The 21,837-nt window shown below is 45.1% G+C and overlaps 1 protein-coding gene across 3 annotated transcripts in view; it reads left to right on the top strand.

The window, feature by feature from the left end:
• Positions 1–1,689: 1,689 nt before the first annotated feature.
• SAMHD1 (SAM and HD domain containing deoxynucleoside triphosphate triphosphohydrolase 1) overlaps positions 1,690–21,837 on the top strand; it is a 65,531-nt gene continuing 45,383 nt past the window's right edge. For all 3 annotated transcript variants that reach the window (XM_074970351.1, XM_074970349.1, XM_074970350.1), the window contains exons 1-2: positions 1,690–1,938; positions 5,839–5,905. In XM_074970351.1, the coding sequence (XP_074826452.1) occupies positions 1,722–1,938; positions 5,839–5,905 (284 nt within the window). In that variant the 5' untranslated portion in view covers positions 1,690–1,721. The remainder of the gene's footprint in view (positions 1,939–5,838; positions 5,906–21,837) is intronic.

Here is a 21,837-nt window from a genome sequence, read left to right as displayed (position 1 = left end):
GTGTCAGGAGGGGCGTGTTGGTAACTGAGGAGTTTTGTGGCAGGGTGGCCGGGGAGTGTCAGGAGTGGGTGGCAGGGTGGCCGGGGAGTGTCGGGGGGGGTGTCGGTGACTGAGGAGCGGGGGGCAGGGTGGCTGGGGCGTGTCAGTGACTGAGGAGCAGGTGGCAGGGTGGCTGGGGAGTGTCAGGAGCGGGGAGGTCGGTGACTGAGGAGTGCGTGGCAGGGTGGCCGGGGAGTGTCAGGAGGGGCGTGTTGGTAACTGAGGAGTTTTGTGGCAGGGTGGCCGGGGAGTGTCAGGAGTGGGTGGCAGGGTGGCCGGGGAGTGTCGGGGCGGGGGGGTCGGTGACTGAGGAGCAGGGAGCGGGGGGGCAGGGTGGCTGGGGCGTGTCAGTGACTGAGGAGTGGGGGACAGGGTGGCCGGGGCATGTCACGAGGGGGGGGTCGGTGAGTGAGGAGCGGGTGGTGGGGGCGTGTCATGAGGGGAGGTCGGTGAGTGAGGAGCGGGTGGTGGGGGCATGTCACAAGGGGGGGGTCAGTGAGTGAGGAGCGGGTGGCGGGGTGACCGGGGCGTGTCAGGAGTGGGGGGGTCAGTGACTGAGGAGCGGGTGGGAGGGTGGCCGGGGCGTATCAGGAGGGGGTGTTGGTGACTGAGGAGTGGGTGGCCGGGGCGTGTCAGGATGGGGGGTCGGTGACTGAGGAGCGTGTTGCCAGCACAGCATGCCTGAGGCAAGCACCAGCAGGGATTCGTTGTCCGGTGTGCGTCACCCAATAAACACAACGGGGTGGAGAAGCAGAAAAGTTTATCTGGAATTCCAAAGAAAGGTACAGGGAGAGAAATCTCAAATCCTGCATCTCAGAGCAGGTCATTACACACACTTTTATATTCCTTAATGCTACTGCACTACACATCAGCTAATCAAAGCTTTGCACAAATACTCTGCCTTCCTTATATAGGTTACAACAATGTTTATTTCCTGCAACCTCTAACAAGCATTCCTAGCAACTTAAACAACCAGCACATCCTGTCTGGCCTTGAAGCTGTCGCCTCCTGTTACCGTTAACTTGCCGTCAGCAAACTTTACACTATAAGGCATTATCTGTGGCTGCAACATTGTTTTAAGAGCAAAAGAGCTTACTCAAACCAGCCAGGCCTGAGTTCCGTTAAGGGGGGGGGTTGACAAGAAGCCCTTAGGCCTAGACCAGGGAGACTTCCTCGACCCTTATGGCCTTCCAGCCCCTCGACTTAACTAGTGGCCATGCCCTGGGGTCCCCAACAAGCGGGTGGCAGGGTTGCCGGGGCGTGTCAGGAGGGGGGTGTCAGTGACTGAGGAGTGGGTGGCCGGGGCGTGTCAGGATGGGGGGGGTCGGTGACTGAGGAGCGGGTGGGGTGGGTGGCCAGGGTGTATCAGTGACCCTGTGGGGTCGGTGACTGAGAGCTGAGGGGGGTGTCACTGGCTGAGGGGGTAGGGTGCCGTTGACGCGGGAACGGTCTGTGACGTGGGGGTGTCGATCGCTGCGGCGACGAACGAGGCGGAGTCGAGGACAGCGCGCGCTAGCGCCCCGCGTTCCGCACGGTCCCGGCCGCGCTGGCCGCTTTGCCCCTCCCCCGGGCGGAGACAGGCGGAGGTCGCGACCCTAGGCTGGGCCCGCCTGTCGGCCCTGGTGAGCGCGAGCGAGCGCGCCTGCGCGGGGGCAGTCGGACTGGAGCCGGCGGCTGTGGCGATGAGCCGGAGCGGGGCTGCAGTGGCCGGAGGCGTGGCCAAGCGTGGCCGGCCCGCCAGCCCTCCCGATGGGTTCTGCACCCCCGAGAAGCGGGTCTCCGCCTGGGGGGCCATGGCCCCGGAGGGGCCCCACCCGCGGCACTGGGGCACCGAGCAGGTCTGCGACTTCCTCTGCCGCAACGGCTTTAGTGAGCCCGGCCTGCTGCGCCGCTTCCGAGGTACTGCCCGGGGCGGCTGGACCCTGCGGGGGGGGCCCACTCTGCCCGGCCCGGGCTCGGCTGGTGTTGCGGGCGGAGGGGGGCGGCGGGCGAGCTCCGCTCGCCGCCCGGCCGGCTGGGCAGGGTGCTGCGCTGGGCGGAGCTCGCCGCGGCTTGGTGTCTGCGCCTGAGCTCTCGATTGGAAACCAGGCAGCGTGGGCCGCGCCCCGTTCCCACCCAGGCACGGTTTGGCTCAGTGCGGCAAGCCTGTGCGTTACCAGTGGGTGTCTGGCCCGCTCTGTCTTGTTACTTCTTACTGTGCTGGAGCCACAGGGAAACACCCCCCCCCCCCCCCGAGAAAACAACCCATACCAGATCGTAGCTAGCGCCAGGCCTTCTTTGCATATTGCTATTACCCACCATATGTATATATAGGGCTTGATGTTAGCCAGGATTGGGCAAGCTGATGCAGCTATTGGGCGCCGTTAGTTTCTGTGTGATTTAAACCTACGTTTAGAAGTTGTCTAGGGCAAGTCTATAGTACAAAATTAAGTCCACCTAAGTTATATCAATGTCCAGCCATCACAGTAATGACAGGTTTCTGAGTGGTAGCCGTGTTAGTCTGTATCAGCAAAAAGAACGAGGAGTACTTGTGGCACCTTAGAGACTAACAAATTTATTTGGGCATAAGCTTTTGTGGGCAAAAACCCACTTCATCACATGCATGGAGTGGAAAATACAGTAGGAAGATATATACAGAGAACATGAAAAGATGGGAGTTGCTGTACCAATCCTAATGAGACAAATCAATTAAAGTGGGCTATTATCAGCAGGAGGAAAAATCACTTTTGTTGTGGTAATGAGGATGGCTCATTTCAAACAGTTGACAAGAAGGTGTGAGTAATAAAATGACTTTTGCATGCCCGCACTATGCTTCTTGTATCACCAGTGTGTGTCTTCACCAGGAGTGCTTGCACCAATTTAACAGTCACCATAGGGCATTGTGGGAAGGCTTCTGAAAGGCAGCAACAGTGGATTGCAGCAACACAGTGTCTACACTGACCCTGACCTAACTACATCCACCTAAGTGCTCTCCCTCTTGCAGAGGTGGAGTTATTAAGTCAGCATAGTGGGTGAGTTAACATTGGTGAGAGCTACATTTTAGTGTAGACATAGGTGCCGAGTTCTGCTGGCACTGGTGGGTGCTCGACTCCCCGCTGCCCCTGCTCCTGCCCCTTCCTGGTCCTGCCCTGCCCCCATTCCAATCCCTTCCCCAAAGTCCCTGCCCCAACTCCCCCCTCTCCCTGCCCCTATTCAACACCTTTCCCAAATCCCTGCACCCGTGTTCCTGTTCCTCCCACATCCCTCCCGGAGCTTGTTACACTGCGAAACAGCTGTTTTGCGGCAGCAAGCAGTGGGAGTAGAGTATCTGCATTTTCTTTCTAAATTGAGGCGCTCTCTTCACTAGAAATGCTGCAGCCGCAAAGCTGTAGCCCTTAAGTGTAGACACTTACTACAGCAAGAGTCACTGTAGTTAATCTCACTCCTTAAGAAGTGGTAGCTCGGTCGATGGAAGAATTTGTTACACCAGGATTTAAATCAGTTTAACTACATCACTTGGATGTGGATTTTTCTCTCTCAGCGATGTAGCTGAGTTGATCTAAATTCCTAGTGTAGACCTGGTCTGAGGCAATATCTGCACTAGGAAGTTGTACCACTTTAACTTCCCAGTTATAGTTAAAGTTGTACTCCCTTCCCCCCGCTTGTCCTCCCCCCCCGGCCCCGGTCTTGGTACAGATATATCAATGGTAAAGTATTTTATCGCAATATAGTTATTCCGATACAGGAAGATGAATAAGTTATATCACTATAACAGCGTCCACACTAAGGGCTTGTCTACCCTGGCAACTTTTGTCGCCAAAAACTGCCTTTGGCAACAAAACAGCAAGAGCGTACACACTACAATGGGACTTTTGTCACAAAAAACACCCAGTTTTGGCAACAAAAAACTTCCATCCCTATGAGAGACTTTTGGCTTTTCCCCTCCCTTTATCATTGACAAAGAGCCAGTGTGGACACTGCTGATTGTTTTGGGGACAGAACTGTCTTCCACCAAAAAAGAAAAGGAGTACTTGTGGCACCTTAGAGACTAACAAATTTATTAGAGCATAAGCTTTCGTGAGCTACAGCTCACTTCATCGGATCCCACAATACTTGCCCTGATTGCTCAGTGTTTTGATCTCTGCTGCCCTGCAGGAATGTGCCCCTCTCCTTTCAAAGCTCGGGGAAGTATCTGTGTGCTGCTCCATTTGGGGAGGAAATCATTGGAATGCTCCTGTTCTGCCCTGCACTAGGAACACAGCAGCAGGCCGACTGCTGCTGCAGGGAGAGGGGGACAGACTGCTGTGCTGCTTTGCCATTCCTCAGCATGGAGAGCTCACAGAGCTACTCATGATGCTGCTCTCAGCAGCTGAGGGGGCTGTGGGAGAACTTGGAGAGAATCCCAAGATGTGCAGCGATCAGATCTTCCTTCCCACAACACTGCACTGTGGGATACATACCCATGGTGGATTGCTTACCCTGTCGGTGATGGTGTCCCCAATGTGGACATGGTCTGTTGACAGAGGGAGTAAGAGTGAACACCCTTTGGCGATTTTTGTTTTGTCGACTTTTGGGTGTCGATATAGGTTTTGTCAACAAAATTGATAGTGTAGACAAGCCCTAAAGGTTTTTCCAGTATTAATCGGTAAAAAAATCACCCCCCCAACTGATGTCATTATACTGGTACAAACTCAGGGTGCAGACTAGGCCTAACCCTTGATGTTTGTGCTGATTTCACCTTCACTGCTTGTTGCTCTGATCACATCAACCTCTTTGAATCCCTTACTAAAAGCTTGTCTCTTTTGCTAACAGAATTTGGTCCCATAAAAAATATTACCTCGCTCATCTTGTCTCTCTGACAGCCTGGAACCAACACAGCAATATCAACATGCAAACACAATACTCTTCCATTATGTTAAAGTCAAGCTTCTTGTCCTAACTTTCAAGGCCCTTCATAGCTTTATTCTTACTGTTCTGTTTTTAGGGTTTTATATGGTGATCCTTAAACATAGTGTTGAAGAGTTTATCTAATCTTGTAATAATTAAGCCTCTCATTGTATTGATCTCCACTTTTCCCAGCCTGGACCATCTACAGTAACTCCCCACTTAACGTCCTCTCGCTTAACATTGTTTCAATCTTACGTCCCTGCTCCATTACAGAACATGCTCCTTTAAAGTTGTGCAATGCTCCGCTATAACGTAGTTTGGCCTCCTGCTTTGTCCACGGCTGGCAGCCCCCCTACGTGCTCGCCCTCCCGCTTGCCGGTGGACCCCGTGGATCAGCGCCTTCCCCCTTGCTCCCCCTGCCTCCTGAATTTAGGCTTTGTCTACAGTTGAGGGCCAAATGTTTTGCTAAGTGAATTTTTAAAATAAAGTAACAAAAGGGTGAAAAGGATATTGTGTGCTGCATTATAAATGGGGAACTTTTAGAAAATCTCTAATAATGATGTTAGAAAATACTTTACAAATCTTACAATTTTGACCTTATCTGGAGTTTTGATTTGACCAAGGCTGGACACTATCATTGTCACTTAAATGCATATGAATATGATTTTTTCCCCCTCAAGAACTTAGAGCTTTAGTAAAATTGAAGTGGAGGCACTTGAGTTTCAAATGTCAAGATCTGAAATCTCATCCTACATGTGGTTCATAAATGAGATCTGGATATTTTAGGAGGATCCTATTATAAAGTGGATTATTTAGCTAAATTAAAATAAATGTTAGACAGCAGTGCTTAAATAATTCCATTGTAAAGTATTCCAGAAGCTTAAATACTTACATGAAAGCCTAGAAGTAACAGTTGTTCCTTTAACTCCTCAGAAAATCAAATCACCGGGGCAGTGCTGCCTTACCTCACTAAATCTGAACTTAAAGACCTAGGAGTTGGGTAAGAACAACTTTTACTGATGTAGTAACATGAGCTAAGTGAACTTTTGAGACCATTTCCTGTCTGAGAAATTTTGGTCATTTAATAACTCTGGGATCTTTATTTCTCATCATTGGCTTTGTTTAACTGTCCTAAGTTTTGTCTGTGCCTTAAAAAAACCCGATGGCGGTGGTATAAAGAGATCTGTTGGTGTTGATCTTCACTGAAACTAACCAAGGTTTAATACTACATCTTGGGGAAGAAAAGTCATCAGGTGATTCATTGCAAATATTGTCCTTTGATTCCTGTGGTGTGATATTTCAGTATCTTGTCTTGGTTAGCTCAACTCTTATTTGCTATTGTGTAATTTCAGGTATTCATGTCAAGGCTGACAGCCTGTTAGAAATGAAACACCTTGATATGCTTGGAGTAATGTGTAAAAGTGTGTACATTTTGTAAAATACTTCTTGATTTAAAAATAGGGGTTGTAATTATTTGAAAAGAGATATATAAGCCAATTGTTAAACAGAGCTAAAAACTGATTGAGGATGTCATTTTATGTGCAGCTGGCTTTGTTCTGTGACTATTGGGTTATTTGGGGGTAATATTGTGGCAGATATCACAACTATTATAAAAGAGATGTGAAAAACATTTGGAAGAAGAACAGGTTAAAGATGACAAGGAGATAACTGGAACAGAATTAGTAGTTTGTAGTTGTATGTATATTATCAACTGTTATGGATGCTGGTATATTCCATGTGTATGGCTCAGTGGAGAGGGTGCAAACTTTAGGAGGCATGTTTAAATGGGGTGGCTAGTGGACAGTGTTGATTAAACAAATGAGAATTTAACACTAGATTAAATACAAAACTGACTAAAGTTGTTTGTGCATCTGAACACCTTGATATACACTGATGCTACTTTGCATTAATATAACACCTTTCAGAGTAACGGCCGTGTTAGTCTGTATTTGCAAAAAGAAAAGGAGTACTTGTGGCACCTCAGAGACTAACCAATTTATTTGAGCATAAGCTTTCGTGAGCTACAGCTTACTTCATCGGATGCATAACACCTTTGTAATTCCAGGATCTCAAAGCACTTTACAAACTTGAGAGTTTTAGTTATATGATCACATATTATTTTTTTTCCCACAGGATCCCTGCTCATTCAGTGAACAGGCAGGATCTGTTCTAGGGATGAATCAGGTTTGTACAGTAAAGGAGGCTGTTGTCTGTAAGACTCCTATTTCATTTCTTACTGAAGTTGGAAGGTGTGTAATGAATGAAGCTGAGGATTACAGCAGTGAGATGGTCTCATAGTTAGTCAGTTGAATGCTTCCCTGGAGAATGGGATTCTGTCTGCCTCTGCCACAGAGTTCCTGTGTGGTGCTGGGCAAGTGACTTAGACCAAACTGTTCACAGGTGCTCAGTAACTATGTGAGCCTCATCTTCTGGTGCCTGATTTGAGACCCTTGGGTCCGATTTGCAGAAGTGCTGAGCATTCATACCTGAAACTGTGTTCACTGGGAGTTAGGTGTTGAACACACTAATTCCTACTTCTCTGAAAAATCAGGTCTTGGGTATGTCAAATTGCACACCCAAAATTAGTGGACAGTTTTGACCTTAATCTCTGTGCCCCATCTATAAAATGAGGGATAATACCAACTCTTCACCTTAGCAGAGTGTTGTGAAAATCAATGAATATTTGTGCAGGTCTCAGATACTATATTGATTTAAGCACCGGAGAAAAGTCCATGAGGAAATTAATAATTCTATCTTCAGAGTAAGATTTGAATAGTGTGCAGTAAATATAGCCTGGAGCAATGCACTGAACAACAAGGAGAAAACCCAGGAAATGAGGAAGGCCTTCAGAAAATGAATGTACAGAGTGACCACCTGTACAAGTGGTCTTGATTAGCATCACATAGGAACGCTGTGGCAGAGGCAGGGATAGAATCCAGGTCTCCAGGGCAGCATGTAACTGCCTTACCAGTGAACACCCTCCATTCTTTGCATGGAATGAGGTAGGAGTCCTGTGGAAAAAGTAGTGTGTGATCATGTGATTATAATGGTACTGTAGTTCAAGAAAGGTGAATTAGGTTGCATTAGCACCCTAATTCTGGCATTTCCTAACTTGAGTGCCTGACTTGCAAATTTAACACTGTGTTTCTCACAAGTTTTTTGTGTAAAAATACATGACAAAAACCTGGGTAAACTTTACTGTGTAGACAAGTCCTTTATCTCATATGGGAATGGGAATAGGCTGTACCAATATAAGCCACTTTGTACTGGTATAACTGCCTCAACAGTATGGCTTGTAATGGTATAAGTATTTCCGTGCAACAGATCACATTCTTAAACCAATAGTTATACCTGTACAAAACCTATGTGTAGACCAGGCCTCAGTCTCCAATTCAGTGTCGAGGAGAAATGAATCCTATATTATGTCGTTTTATAAGAAGTCCTTTCCTGCTAGGGCACATTGTTCTTATGCTTCTACTTTGTGACTCATGTTTTCTTTTGTTATCAGAAACAAGTCTTAGTAAAAAGACTTAAAAGCAGATTTAAATTCTATTTTCAGAAATTCTATTCTTTTGGTGATTAGCCACATCATCACCTTATTTATAATAATTGGTTAAAAAAAAAAACTACATTACTGTAGTTAAGGTTGGCTGGTGATAGCTTGTGCCCTCCCAAAATGTCAAATTCAGCAAACGTCAAACTTGAGAAAACCAAGAAATACATTCCCATGCAGCCGTAACTCTGCATCCCCTTGGTTGGCAACACACACTGGTAATTAGGTGCATGCCCTCCAGCTGCATTTACTGTTTCAGGGGTAGCTGTATTGAATGGTGGAGGAAAGCTTTTTTTCCTGTTTGCTTTTACGTGTTAAACTCTCTGGTCTGTAGCCCCAAACACTCTACATGACTGATCTATGCTCTCAGATTTAGTGTGTTTCAGCAGAGAGGCAGTAGTACTGCTGCTATGGCTAGTACAGACATGGTTCAGATGTTTCAAGATGATTCAACAAAACAAGGGAAGACTAATTTTGACATGTCTCAGGTTTTTTTTTAAAAGACAAAACAAGCAAATGGGGCGGGGGGGGGGGAGAGAAATAAACCACATTCTCCTTCCTCAATTCACTTTGACATCCCTGATGCTATCATGTTTCTTCCCTTCTGTTCCCTATCTCTCCTCTTCAGTGGTTTCCTGCAGCTGGATTAACACATTCTTCAGACTCTCTCCTTGTCATAGAACCTTCTGATGCCAATATTCCGTTCCCTTTCTAGGGAATCTCGTTCCCTGGAGGTTTTCCAACAGAGGCTGGATAGCCATCTGTTTTGGATGGTTTAGACCCAACAAATCCAGCATCTTGGCTCTTGCAAGTCCCTTGTAACCCTATGATTCTAAAGGGACATGCAGCTTGTTAAATGGTGGTAAGAGTGGGAAAGCATCCTTCCATGTGTACTTCATTGCACAAGGACCAATTAATATATCAGTGTGAGGCTAAAATTGAAAACTGCCCCCATCTTCAGTTTCCACAAGCATGCAGAAGAAATGGGTAACTAAAGACACTGAGCCAATCACTTCATTGAACTCTTCTTCCAGCTCTGCTCACCCTGTTGTGCCCATGCTGCACTTTGGGAAGGGTGCAAGTTACTAGTTCTGCATGCTTTTTCTGTAGTACAGTAGAGGTACAGCTGCCTTTCATTGATATTTACAAGAAAATCAAATTCAGAAACCAGCTTTCATTTGTAGTCTTGGGCTGCCTCTGCTGACCGGGAAGTATTTCTAGGATATTTGAATGTGGGTCAGGTCAGATCAGCAGCTTGTTTTGGAAGGAGGGAGCCTATAATTTTTTTAAAATGTGATTATTTTTAAATTCACTTGAGATGCAAGTTGTCCTTGCTTAGACTGCTTGCAGGAGAGGCTAGCCTGTACTGCATGTATACTGTGAGAAGGGGAAATTCCTGTTCACACTGTAGCATAAAATCCAGTTACAACAGTGTAAGAACAGCCATGTCTGAACATAGTCCTCATGCTCAGCTCTGCCAGAACTTTGTTAGTGAGTTGTTTTGAACATGTTTTTATCTAACACATTTTTTTTGCGCTACTGTGGACAGGGCTTGTGAATAGTTATATTTAACTATTGTAGGGTATAGAATGAACCCACAGAATTGCCGTGTGGTTCTCCGCCAGCTGGCTTACATGTTCAGTATTTTTGAATAAATGGAGGAAAAATGTTTCATGCATTTTTTGCTTCATTGTGATGTAAAGGAATGCCAAAGGGTATCCTGCCCCACCCTTTTCTCCTCTTCAGCACGAGGTCCTCTGAGACAGAATATTGGACCTGAAGGTTCTATAACAATTGGCAAATCTCAGTTGATAAAATAATAGGTTTGAAACCTTCAGCGTCTTTGATCATCCCTATCAAGGAGCCATTAATTTGTTGACATCGTAACTTTATCTCTGTGCCTGATTTTATGTTCCGAAGTAGCCAGTGATGTCTGGCACTTCTGACTTTGCTCACTGAACTAGAATATTAATTTCTGTATCAGGTGACTGAGCCTGATGGGAATCATTGGAGCTGGATGGGGATTGGTAGGTAGATATTTTAGTCCTCCCTGTGCATTGTGATGGGATCCTGAACTATCCCTGACAAGTATAAAGTCTCAGGTTTGGGTATTTCTTGTGGTAACTCCACTACTTTCCTTGGTATGCTTGGTGACATGAGACAAGCTTTCTTAAATATTACTTAACAGTTGTGGGCTTAAACCTAAAGCAAAGAAAAGTTATTTTAGTCTCATTTACAAATCAGATTCTTTAGTTCCTGTCCTCTTTATAGCTGCCCTTTCTGTTGATAGTTAGTTATCATGTGTCTTGTCACTGCTATTTTCTCCAGATTAACCATGCCCAATTCAGCTTTTTCTCATATAGGCTTATTTTTCCAGTCAATTTTATTGTTCCCTGAATTTTCATGTCATTTTTGACATGCCTCAAATTGAACATACTACACCTCAAGCCACTCCTGGATACAGCATGTTAATTGTTGCCTGTTTCATTCAGGATAGTCTGAGTTTATACAGTGCGTTTTAAAAGATAGTGTTGGATAACTCCTTTGCGTTCTGTTGTCCTGTATAACCCCCGAAGTCCTTCTCAATGACACTATTGTCTAAGCAGAATTACTCTCTAAGATGGTGTCAGTGTACTTTTTTGCATTGTTCAAAACTCTTCTTTAATCCATTATTGTAGCTTTGCTATAGTTAGATTAAGACCAACTTTCTCTTTAAAGCTTGATCCTTCTAAGCGCTTGTCTACACTTAAGACACTACAGCAGCACAGTTGCACCACTGTAGTGCTTCAGTGTAGACACTGCCTGTGCTAACGGGAAGGGTTCTGAAGGTAGTCTCTTCACTGAAGAGCTACAGCGGTGCAGCTGCAGTGCTGAAGGGTTTTAAGTGTAGACAAGCCCGCAGATTTCCTTGAAACTTGGTGCCTCTCCTAGGGGCACCGAATTCTGTTTTAGCGATTCAGATTTGGGGCCATTCACCACGGGGCTCCTCAGATACAGCACCTGAAAAAACCAACCCAGCTTTTCTTAAAGTTGAGAGATTCCAGAAACCTTTCTTTGGTCACAAGTAGAGATCAGACTAGTGCTGAGATCATTATACCAGTTTTCTAGCAGTTGTAGGTTACTCATGTCATGACATTGCCCTTGTTTTTCCTTTTATCTTTACCCCCAGGCTTTCAACAGGTCTGCCTCTCACTATCTCCACCTCAGTGCAAGTGTATACATCTCTGATGTACAAGGCAACACCTCCTCCCCTTTTCCCTGCCTGTCCTTCCTGAACAAGCTGTACTCTTCTATACCAATATTCCAGTCAAGTGAATTATTCCCCCCATAAGTTTCTGTGATGGCACTTATGTCATAATTTTGAGTATTCACTAATATTTCTAGTTTTATTCCCCATACTTCTTGTATCAGTATACAGACATCTTAGATGTTCATTAGATTTCCCTTCTATTCCTTTTGACTCTTCTTTGCGCCTGCTATGATTGCCCATATTCCGCCGCGCCCTCCCCTCTGCCCCCCCAGATTCCATCCTTCACCTACGTGTCCATGTTCTGGGCTTCTCTGTGGGCTTTTATCTGCTATCCTATATCAAACCTACTTTAAAGCCCACCTCACTAGGTTAGCCAGTCTGTATCCGAAGATTCTCTTCCCCTTCCTTGGTAGGTGGAACCCCATGTGTTCTCAGCAATTCTTCTTCCTGGAACAGCATCCCATCGTCGAGGAAGCTGAAGCCCTGTGCAGCTCATGAGAAAGTTTGTTATAAATTTGTAGTGCCCTTTTTAAATACCAGCATTATCTTAGTTAAGGTTTGGGCTAAGCAATAGAAATAAAAGAAATATGGTTAACTGGGTACCAGGTGCACTAAATAATTTATTATATAAGTTTGCTTAGAAATAAATGCTTAGTTCAGTGGCTAGGGAAAAATATAGCAAAGTGAGAAAAGGAAAAAAACCTTGGAGAGCAGAGTGTAGCCCTAAACTGCCTCATCCGTCTTTGGTTATTGGACCTTAGCCAATGACATCACTTGTGTGTTATAGTGTATAAAAAGCAAGGTTTTCTAGGGGTTTCTTTGTCAAAGTTTTCCTTACCCATCTGGAGTTACACAATGATGGGAATGTACTTCCCAGGCCTGACCCTGTTGTAGGTATGTTGGACAATGCTTATATTGTTGCTAGGATATAGAATAAAATAGTGTATATTTTTAAATTGATATTTTGGTTGTAACCATCACCAAGTGACCAATAAACTAATAAAGTAGTACTGGTGTGGAAACTGAGTCTTGATAAACATTAATAAACTTATGAAAATTATTTCAACAGGGATAAATGGGAATTGGTGACAGGGAAAGGAAGAAGGGTTGCGGGGCTTGGGTAAAAATAAAGGAGATGGGAACTGGGGGAGAAGGCGGGAACAAGACTGAAAGGGTCGGAGAATGCGAGGGGTAGCAGAAGATGATGGGGACTTAGGGATAGTGGGACCTGTCAGCGGTGAATTCTTCCCTTCTCTGTATTTGCTGCGGTCTGGGGAAGCCCTACACTCTGTTCAGGGGTCTGAGTCAATCTCCCTTCTTGCTGTGTGTTCTGGAATTTGGGGGACCCTGCTTCTCTTGAGGTGTCTGAGTTCCTTCCCCTGCCCCTCCATAGGAGCTGGGATCTGTGGTGGGGGAACTAAAGGTAATGCACATTTAAAAACATGAATTCCAGAAATGAATAGTTAGGATACATCTCACCCCTGTGTGGGGAAAGAGGGGCTTGCCAGAGTGCGGGGGAAGGACCCAGTTTGGAGGAGGGGCGGGCTGTGTGGACCTGAGACATGGCTGTGGAAGCCTGGCTGAAGCAGGGGAAGGAGTCCCAGCTGGAGCTAGGTAGCAGGGAAGGGCCCAGCTTGAGCTACATAAGTAAGGAAGAGTGCGGCCCTCCAGTAAGCTGTTGCCTGTGGTGTGTATAGAGCAGCATAGGGCAGGAGACAGCAAGGAGCAGCTTCTTACAAGCTAATGGTTTCTATGGTTGCCAACCAATGGTTTGATGGGAAGGGGTGGGGGAGCTTAAATGTTGGAGCGGGGGGGCCTAAATCAGTGGTTCTCAACCCAGGGTATGTGCACCCCTGGGAGTACTCAGAGGTGTTCCAGGGGATACATCAACTCATCTAGAGATTTGCCTAATTTTACAACAGGCTACAGAAAAAGCACTAGCAAAGTCAGTACAAACTAAAATTTCATATAGACAGTGACTTGTTTATACTGCTCTATACACTGAAATATAAGTACAATATTTATATTCCAGTCAATTGATTTTATAATTATATGGCAAAAATAAGTAAGCAGTTTTTCAGTAATAGGGTTCTGTGACACTTTTGTATTTTACGTCTGATTTTGTAAGCAAGTTGTTTTTAAGTGAGGTGTAGGTTGGGGGTTTGCAAGACAAATCAGACTCCTGAAAGGGGTATAGTAGTCTGGAAAGGTTGAGAGCCACTGGCCTACGTGTTGTGGGGCAGAGGTGGAGAGTAAGAGAAACACCAGTCATCTCTCATGTGTAAAGTTACTGTGACAACTATGGTTAGGGCCCTACCAAATTCATGGCCGCAAAAAACGCGTCACGGACTGTGAAATGTGGTTCCTCGTGAAATCTGGTGTGTTGTGTGCTTTTACCCTATACCATACAGATTTCATAGGGGAGACCTCAAATTGGGGGCCTTGACCCAAAAGGGAGTTTCAGAGGGGGTGGCGATGTTATTTTAGGGGGGTTGCAGTGTTGCCACCCTTATTTCTGTGCTGCCTTCAGAGCTGGGTGGCTAGAGAGCAGCTGCTATTGGCCAGGCACCCAGCTCTGAAGGCAGCGCTCCGCAAACAGCAGCGCAGAAGTAAGGGTGGCAATACCATACCAGGCCATCCTTACTTCTGCGCTTCTACTGGCAGTGGCTCTGCCTTCAGAGCTGGGCTCCCAGCAAGCAGCCGCTGCTCTCCAGCTGCCCACAGAAGGCAGTGCCGCAGCCAGCAGCAGCGCAGAAGTAAGGGTAGCAGTACCGCAACCCCCCCCCCTTACAATAACCTTGTGACTCCCCCTCCCCCCAACTGCTTTTTGGGTCAGGACCCCTACAATTACAACACCCTGGAATTTCAGATTTAATTAGCTGAAATAATGAAATTTACGATTTTTAAAATCCTATGATCATGAAATTGACCAATATGGATGTGAATTTGGTAGGGCCCTAACTATGTTATATGGACCATGGATTAGATTTCTCTCACCAGCCCTGTGAGTAACTACACTTTGGAAACATTTCAAAGTATGACCATTATCGCCATTCCTCTGCATCAAAAGCATAGAGGAATGGGGACGAGCACTGAGGAGTCACATCACAACTGTGTGGCCTAGTCAGACTGGAACTATTCCTAGCTCTGTCACTGGCCAGCTGGGTGACCTTGGGCAAGCCATTTTGGCTCTGTGCCTCAGTTTCCCATGTGTAAAATGAGGATAATGATGTAAAGTTATTTGAGATCTACTGATGGAAATCACTATATAAAAGCTAGGTCTTTTGATTATTGCCTGGCCACAGTAGCATATTGGCTGCAAACCTACATGAGGCCTACAACTGTCTAAATGACCATTAACTCCTTCCAACAAACATTTTTCTTTGTTTTTTTTTTGTTTTTTTTTTTAAACCCCTAGGAAATCAAATGGCAAAAAAATTGGTTAATGCAGAGGTAAGGTTACCTGGTGAAGGCTTGTGCACTTCCAAAACATAAAATTCAGCAAAACGTAGACTTCTGAAAACCAGGAAATATAGTTAATGTGTAAACACTTGGGCAACCTTAACTCTGCCCTCTTTGAGTGATGCCCCAAAACAGCCATCATACATGTACTTGCACTCTCCCTTTACACTGTAATGGACAGGCATCAACTACTCTTGCCTTATGCTCAAACACTGAGCCTCTTTCCCCAACAGAATACCACACTTCTAAAATTTAATAGCTCCTTCATACCCTTTTAGAACCCCTTCACTCGAGCAGTATCCTGGGCACAAAACCGATACTTTCCCTCCCCTATCGCTAAATCCACAGACTGCTCTCCTATCCCACCTCATGACTGACAATGCCCATGGCAAGAAGACCCCATTGCCCTGCTACTGATACAATCTACACAATTCTGTATTGAAAAGAAGCAGACTGGAACCCCAAGGTACATATGGAACTCTTTCCTTTGGTAAGACAAATGAGAGGGACTCAGACCCATATCTCATATCACAATCACAATTCTTCCAAGCTGCTGCAACTAATTCCTCCACTATTCAGTACAGCTACACCAAACACGGTGAATGCAGTTGGAACGCATACAGATAATTGCCAGTTCCAAGGGGTCAGATTAAGGTTGCTTGGGTATTTACCTTAACACTATTTCCTGGTTTTTCAGAAATCTGAGGTTTTGCTGACCTCCATATTCTGGAGCTATTACCAGGCAACCTTAACTCTGCATTAACAAAGTTTTTTTTCCAATTCAAATTGTACTGTATGTGTGGTGTCGATTGGAATGTCCTCCACTGGGCACATCTGTTTGTATCTGCCATAGTATAGCTGTTCATCACGTACACAGATAAAGTTTGAATGGCAGCTATTTTTTCTTCGGTTCTGGATCCTTCTCTAGGTTAGAGGTTTTTCTCTTCGGCTTCACCCACCCCGACCTTAGCTTTGTTAAAAATGTATATTTTGAGATTGAATACTGACTCATTAGAAATAAAATGAATGTAGATTGCTGTGAGAATTGTCTCCTGTACTATGTCCTGTGGCTACTCCCGCTCTGGGATGTGTTCCCTGTGGGTAGGGGCAGAAGAACTTGTTTAAGCCATGTCAACAGTGCAAACTTTGGTTGATGCAACTTTCAGTGGCACAAGCCCCCACAATTAACATGTAGCTCAGGCACGTGCGTGCTTGGCCACTTACATCAGCACTTTGCATCAACAAGCACTCCTGGTAAGTATGCAAAGTGCAGTGCATCATGGATAGATATTCCAGTGTACTATGCACCACCTGTCGGTGCAGTGCCTTTTGAGAGATTTTCACAATGTGTTGTGGAAGAAAAATGAGTCACTGGGAGCTAGGGGTCAAGTTCTCATCATGCAACTGTCTAATACATAATGCCATCCCTATCTCATAGCTTTCATTTTTTAAAAAAAATCCCACAAACCTGTGTGGTGCTTGTCACTTATCTGTGGCAGAAACATGGAGCTCACACAGCTCTGCACTGTTGTCACGAACATTGCAAACACAAAATGCATGATCCTCTGGTGTTTTCAGAACCACAGGAAGTACCCCAACAACAGACATAACAATTTCTTAAGCACACGTTGTTAAGGGCCACAGTGAAAAACAATTCCCATTGTTTGCATTCGCAGAAGAGCTACAGATGGTGGACCACCACTTTTGGGCCTGAGAAATGAGTACTGACTGGTGGATTGCATTGTAATGCATGTTTGGGATGACGAGCGGTGGTTGCAGAACTTTCAAATATGAAAGGTCATGTTGCTGAATCTGTGTACAGAACTTGCGCCAGCCCTCCAGTGCCTGGCACCAGAATGAGAGCTGCATTGCCTGCTGAGAAGCAAGTGGTATAATGCTGAATTGCCATAGGTCAATGGGAAATCATTTTGGTATTGGAAAATCCGCAGTGGGGGCTGTTGTCATGCAAGTGTATAGTGTACTAATCATCTGCTATGCAGGACTCTGACTCTCAGCAATGTGCAGGACATCGTAGATAGAGCTGCAGCTATGGGGCTTCTGTACTGTGATGGGGTGATAGATGGCGCACATATCTGTATTTAGTCCCCAGCCCGTCTTACCACAAAATCCATCAATAGAAAAAGGGCTGCTTTTCAATGGTTATGCAAGTGCTAATGGATCACTGGGGATGCTTCACTGTTACCAGTGGGGGCTGGTCAAGGAAGATGAATGATGCTCGGGTTTTTAAGAACAGAGGACTGTTCAGAAAGCTGCAAGCAGAGACAGACAGGTTTTTCCTGCAAATGGTAATCTGCCAATGTTGAAATGCCGATCGTGATCTGGCTCATGAAGCCATACACCGGCCACCTCAACAGTACTAAGAAAGGATTTTGCTACTGGCTCAGCAGGTTCAGAATGAGTGTTTACTCACAATTAGATTTCAGTGAGAAAAATATCCCAATGGCTATAGCTGCTTGTGTCTTGCATAATATTTGAGAGGCAAAGGGTGAAAAGTTGCTCTCATGGTGGAGGTGGAGAGGCTGTTTGGGAAAAACTTCCGACACCAGTTGTGGAAAAGATGTCTTTTAGACATCCACCACCGTTAAATTCAACATGCAGTTCAGACTCTGCACTGGTACCAGCATGGCCCCAAAGGGATCAGACATCTACTCTGACCAGGGAAGCACCACTGGTTCATCCTGCACTCTAGAGCAGTCTGAGACTTACATCTTCCCAGAAGACATCTTTGCTTTCCTTTGTCTTCAGTCTCATTTCAAGTCTGACTTTAGAGAGAGACATTGTTACATCAGAAAAAGATACCACCTTGAGGACATGAGTCTACTCTCCTCTTCCATCTGCAAACCTGAGTACCCATCCATTGATACCAGTGGTTCAGCTGGTTGACCAAGAACCAACCTTCTCATATGGTAAATTGAAGGACTCAGATGAGACTTCAACCCTACATTGGGAACTGAGTCTAGACGGAAGCTTGAGGTTCTGTTCTCCACCCAGATATGATTTTCTAAGGGATGAGTGTTCCCAATGTCATGGGTTACACCCCAACCAGTTGACCCATTGGACTGGCATTACTGGGGTTCTGGGACCCTTACTCTTGGCACCCCAGTTCCATGTGTGCACCTTATCTACCCTCTCCTAGCCAACACCAACCAGCTCTCTTGGACTGTGAGGAAGAGGAAGTGGAGCTGGATCCAGCGGTTAAGACAGATCTAGCAGCTATTTTATTGTCTTCCTTGAATGAGATGGTCACCCCATCTTTGTCTCCACTTGACTATCACAGGTAATATGAGGCGCTCTTGCAAAGAGTGATGTCCAAGCTCCTGATCCAGCTCGAAGAGGTTCAAGAATCTCAACTTGAACCGTTATAGTTCATTGCAATCCTTGGGTTCCGGTCAACAAGGCTATTATAGACCCAGTCATGGGTAATACGGCACATTCCCGCCTCCTGCAGTCCCACCCCAAAAAAGGCTGAGAAGTGCTATTTTGATCCACCTGTAGGAGTAGAGTTTTTGTTCACACCCAGCACCTAACTCAGTGGTGGTGCAAGCAGCTACAGAGAGATGCAGGCTGCAACACCCCAAACAGCACCTTTGGACAGGGTGCTAAATGCCTCAACCTCATAGGGAGAAAAGTTTTCTCCATGACAAGCTCCGATTCAGAATTGCTAACCACTAGATCCTATTCACATAATTGGTGAAATAGTATTTTGCTACGTTGTTGGACTTCAAAGACCCATTCTCTCAGGAGAATAGAGCCCAATTCCGGAACTTAACTGATAAGGGTGGAATAATTGAATAAGAAGACAAAGATCCCAAGCGTTATTCTGGATAACTGTGAAAAAACTTTTGGGAAACTGGCAGATCACTACATCTCTGCTGTCATTTTAGATTTACGAACTTTGACTCACCCTTTAATGTATTTTACCTGCTTTAATCTCTCAATAACTCATTACTTTTCTTAGCTAATAAATATTTAGTTAGTTTTACTAGAGAATTGGCTGCCAGCATTGTCTTTGGTTTGAGATCAAGAGTACCAAATGATCTGGGGTAAGTGACCCTTTGGGATTGGGAGTAACCTAATGTAATGTGATTTTTGGTTTTAATAACCATTTATCACAAAGTTCAATTTGTCTGGGTGGCAAGATAGGCTGCGGGGTCTAAGGGGACTGTCTGTGACTCCATGATAAGACTGGTATAGTGATCCAGGAGTTCACATTTGTTACTAGCATGGTGAAATCTAATGATAGAATATACCAGCTGTTTGGGATGTCTCCCCTTGTTTTCTGACAGTCTGCCCTGAGATAGGCACTCACAGTTTTGAGTCACTCCAGGCAGTGTGACAGTGCATATGAACTGTTGAGGTTCTCTTGGGCTCCCAGCCCATCTGTAAGGGCTCATTCAGCTGCCCTGGACTGGATTTATAAGAATCTGACAGGCTTAGAACTGATGCCAGGATCAGAAGCTCTCATGGGATGGGAGGGTACTATACCCATCTCAGGTCTGTTGATTTTGAAATTCATGGATCTGAAGACTTCTTTGCTACACAGCCTCTGTAGGAGATATGGTGTCACAAGTTCCATCTGATGCTCCAGTAAGGACCGCCTATAGTCTACAATCTCTCTAACCCTTGAATGCAAAGACAACAGGATACCTGGAATCCTTCAGAGAATTAAAAGGGTGCATTGCAGAGAAGATACAAAGTCTGTATGTCCTATTTCAGATTTAGAGCTTGATATGACAGGCTATGAGAACCACTTTGATATTCCTTGAATCAGACATCATTAACATGCTGATGGATCTGTGCCTCTGATCTCTCGTAGGAGGAAATTTTGTTAGCATATTATTGGACTCTGGGTTACCTACCTTCAGTTATAATTAGTTTGTGGTTCTAAGCCAGGAAGGAGACTTTCCGGGTGTAATTCTGGCTCCACTATGGAAGACAAAGTGTCTGGGGTTGGGTAGTGTCTTTGGTAGGCCCTTTTATGTGTAGTAGAAACACAGAGTGGCACTCATCCTTCTCTTTATTAAGCTTTCCTTGGAACCAAGGACCACATGAGTTCAGTGGAGCATTTGGCCCAGCATCTCATAAGGTCTCAGTACACATACCTTTGATTTCTCTCATCTTGGTAGGAACAGTTGCTCCTAATGATTGAGACAGCATCATCTACACTTAGTGGTGTATGAGGTTTGCTTCCTGGCCACAATGTGAATGAGATTTGCTACCTATCATATAATCTGGACAGTGAGGTTCATTGTATTTGGCTCTGGGTTCCAGAGACAGAACTGTTTCTAATTTTCAGAGGTGTAGGAGTCCCCTTCTGTGCCTTAGCCATGTATGTCTCTTTACACATACCTGTGGAGTCAAAGCTGGCCTCTCTCAATAAAACTAAACTGTACCTTACCTCTTGGTCTTTCTATGGCAGCAGGTGTTCCATTAAATTCGTAGCTGTCATAATTATTCTCCCTGAATGGTTGGGTGTCTCTTCGTGTGTAGACATGAACCTCAATAGAGGGTCCACATGGTTCTTCCCTAATAATTTGCATAAATGGCTACTTTCCAACTATTTAGAAGACGTGTGGCCTCTTTGGTCTTGGTCCCTCCTCCTGGGGTTGGATAGTAATTTTTGTTCTCGGAAGTGGGTCGCAGTGCAATGAAGTTTGAGAACCTCTGCTCTAGTCAGTTGTATCCAGGAAATTTCCTGTTCATACAGTTCAGTGTCGTCATTGGATGTCTCCAATATCTCATCTACCAAGGAAAGATGGTGTATTGATAGCATATTTGAAAAGAGTTTTTCACTCAATAGTACAAGTGCAAGGGATCCATTTTATATTATCTTGTTCTACAAGTGGGGTAAATATCCCTGGGAAAAGGTTTGAGGTACTCTGCTTGTGTATGGTTCTGATCTAAAGACAAGCAAGTTGTAACATCAATATTGCACTCCTTTCCTACACCAAGAGCAGGAACTTGTTACGAGGTTTTTTGAATATTGGTCCAATTGGTACCAAGTTGATGTCATTCGCTATGATTCGAGATGGGCAATTCTGTCATCAGTATCATGGCGTTTGCTATTAATATCCATAAAGTCTTGCTTTCCAAACAGCTGGGTCTACTGCCTGTGAGATAAGGCAGGAGTCTTCACCCAGGTTCACAGTTTCTCTGGTCAACACCTTGACTCTAGATTGCTTGGTTTCTTGATTGTTATGCTGAAGTCTAACAGAAAAACAAGAGTTTGTGATCAGTCAGACCTGCTGTGTCTTGAAAGAGATCTCTCATCTGGGCAGTGGACCTGATAAAGTCCTCGGCTGTTGTTTTAGACTGTTTAAATGAAGATGCCATTCTTGATAGCTTAGCCATTAGGCATGTATCTCAGTAACTATCTCCTTCAAGTTGCATTTTTACTGAACAAGTGGTCCTGCTCACATCTCTGTCCCAACAGTCTAAAGTGTCTGAGATTTCCATATCTTTTAGACCTCTAGAATGTCTGTATGTTCCTGGGCCTCCTTTACGTTCAGGGAGAACAGGTATCATACTTTTTTGCATATTCAGAGCTTATCTACAAGTTTCCCCCATCACTTGGAGAAATGGAGCTTAACCGAGGAACCAATCCATCAAGGTCCAAAGGTTGTCCATTTATCACACTATGTCAATC

Source organism: Natator depressus, chromosome 13 (assembly GCF_965152275.1).
Source record: "Natator depressus isolate rNatDep1 chromosome 13, rNatDep2.hap1, whole genome shotgun sequence".
Taxonomy (NCBI): Eukaryota; Metazoa; Chordata; order Testudines; family Cheloniidae; genus Natator; species Natator depressus.
The sequence above is the reverse complement of the archived record's forward strand: the minus strand, read 5'-3'. Positions and strand labels throughout refer to the sequence as shown.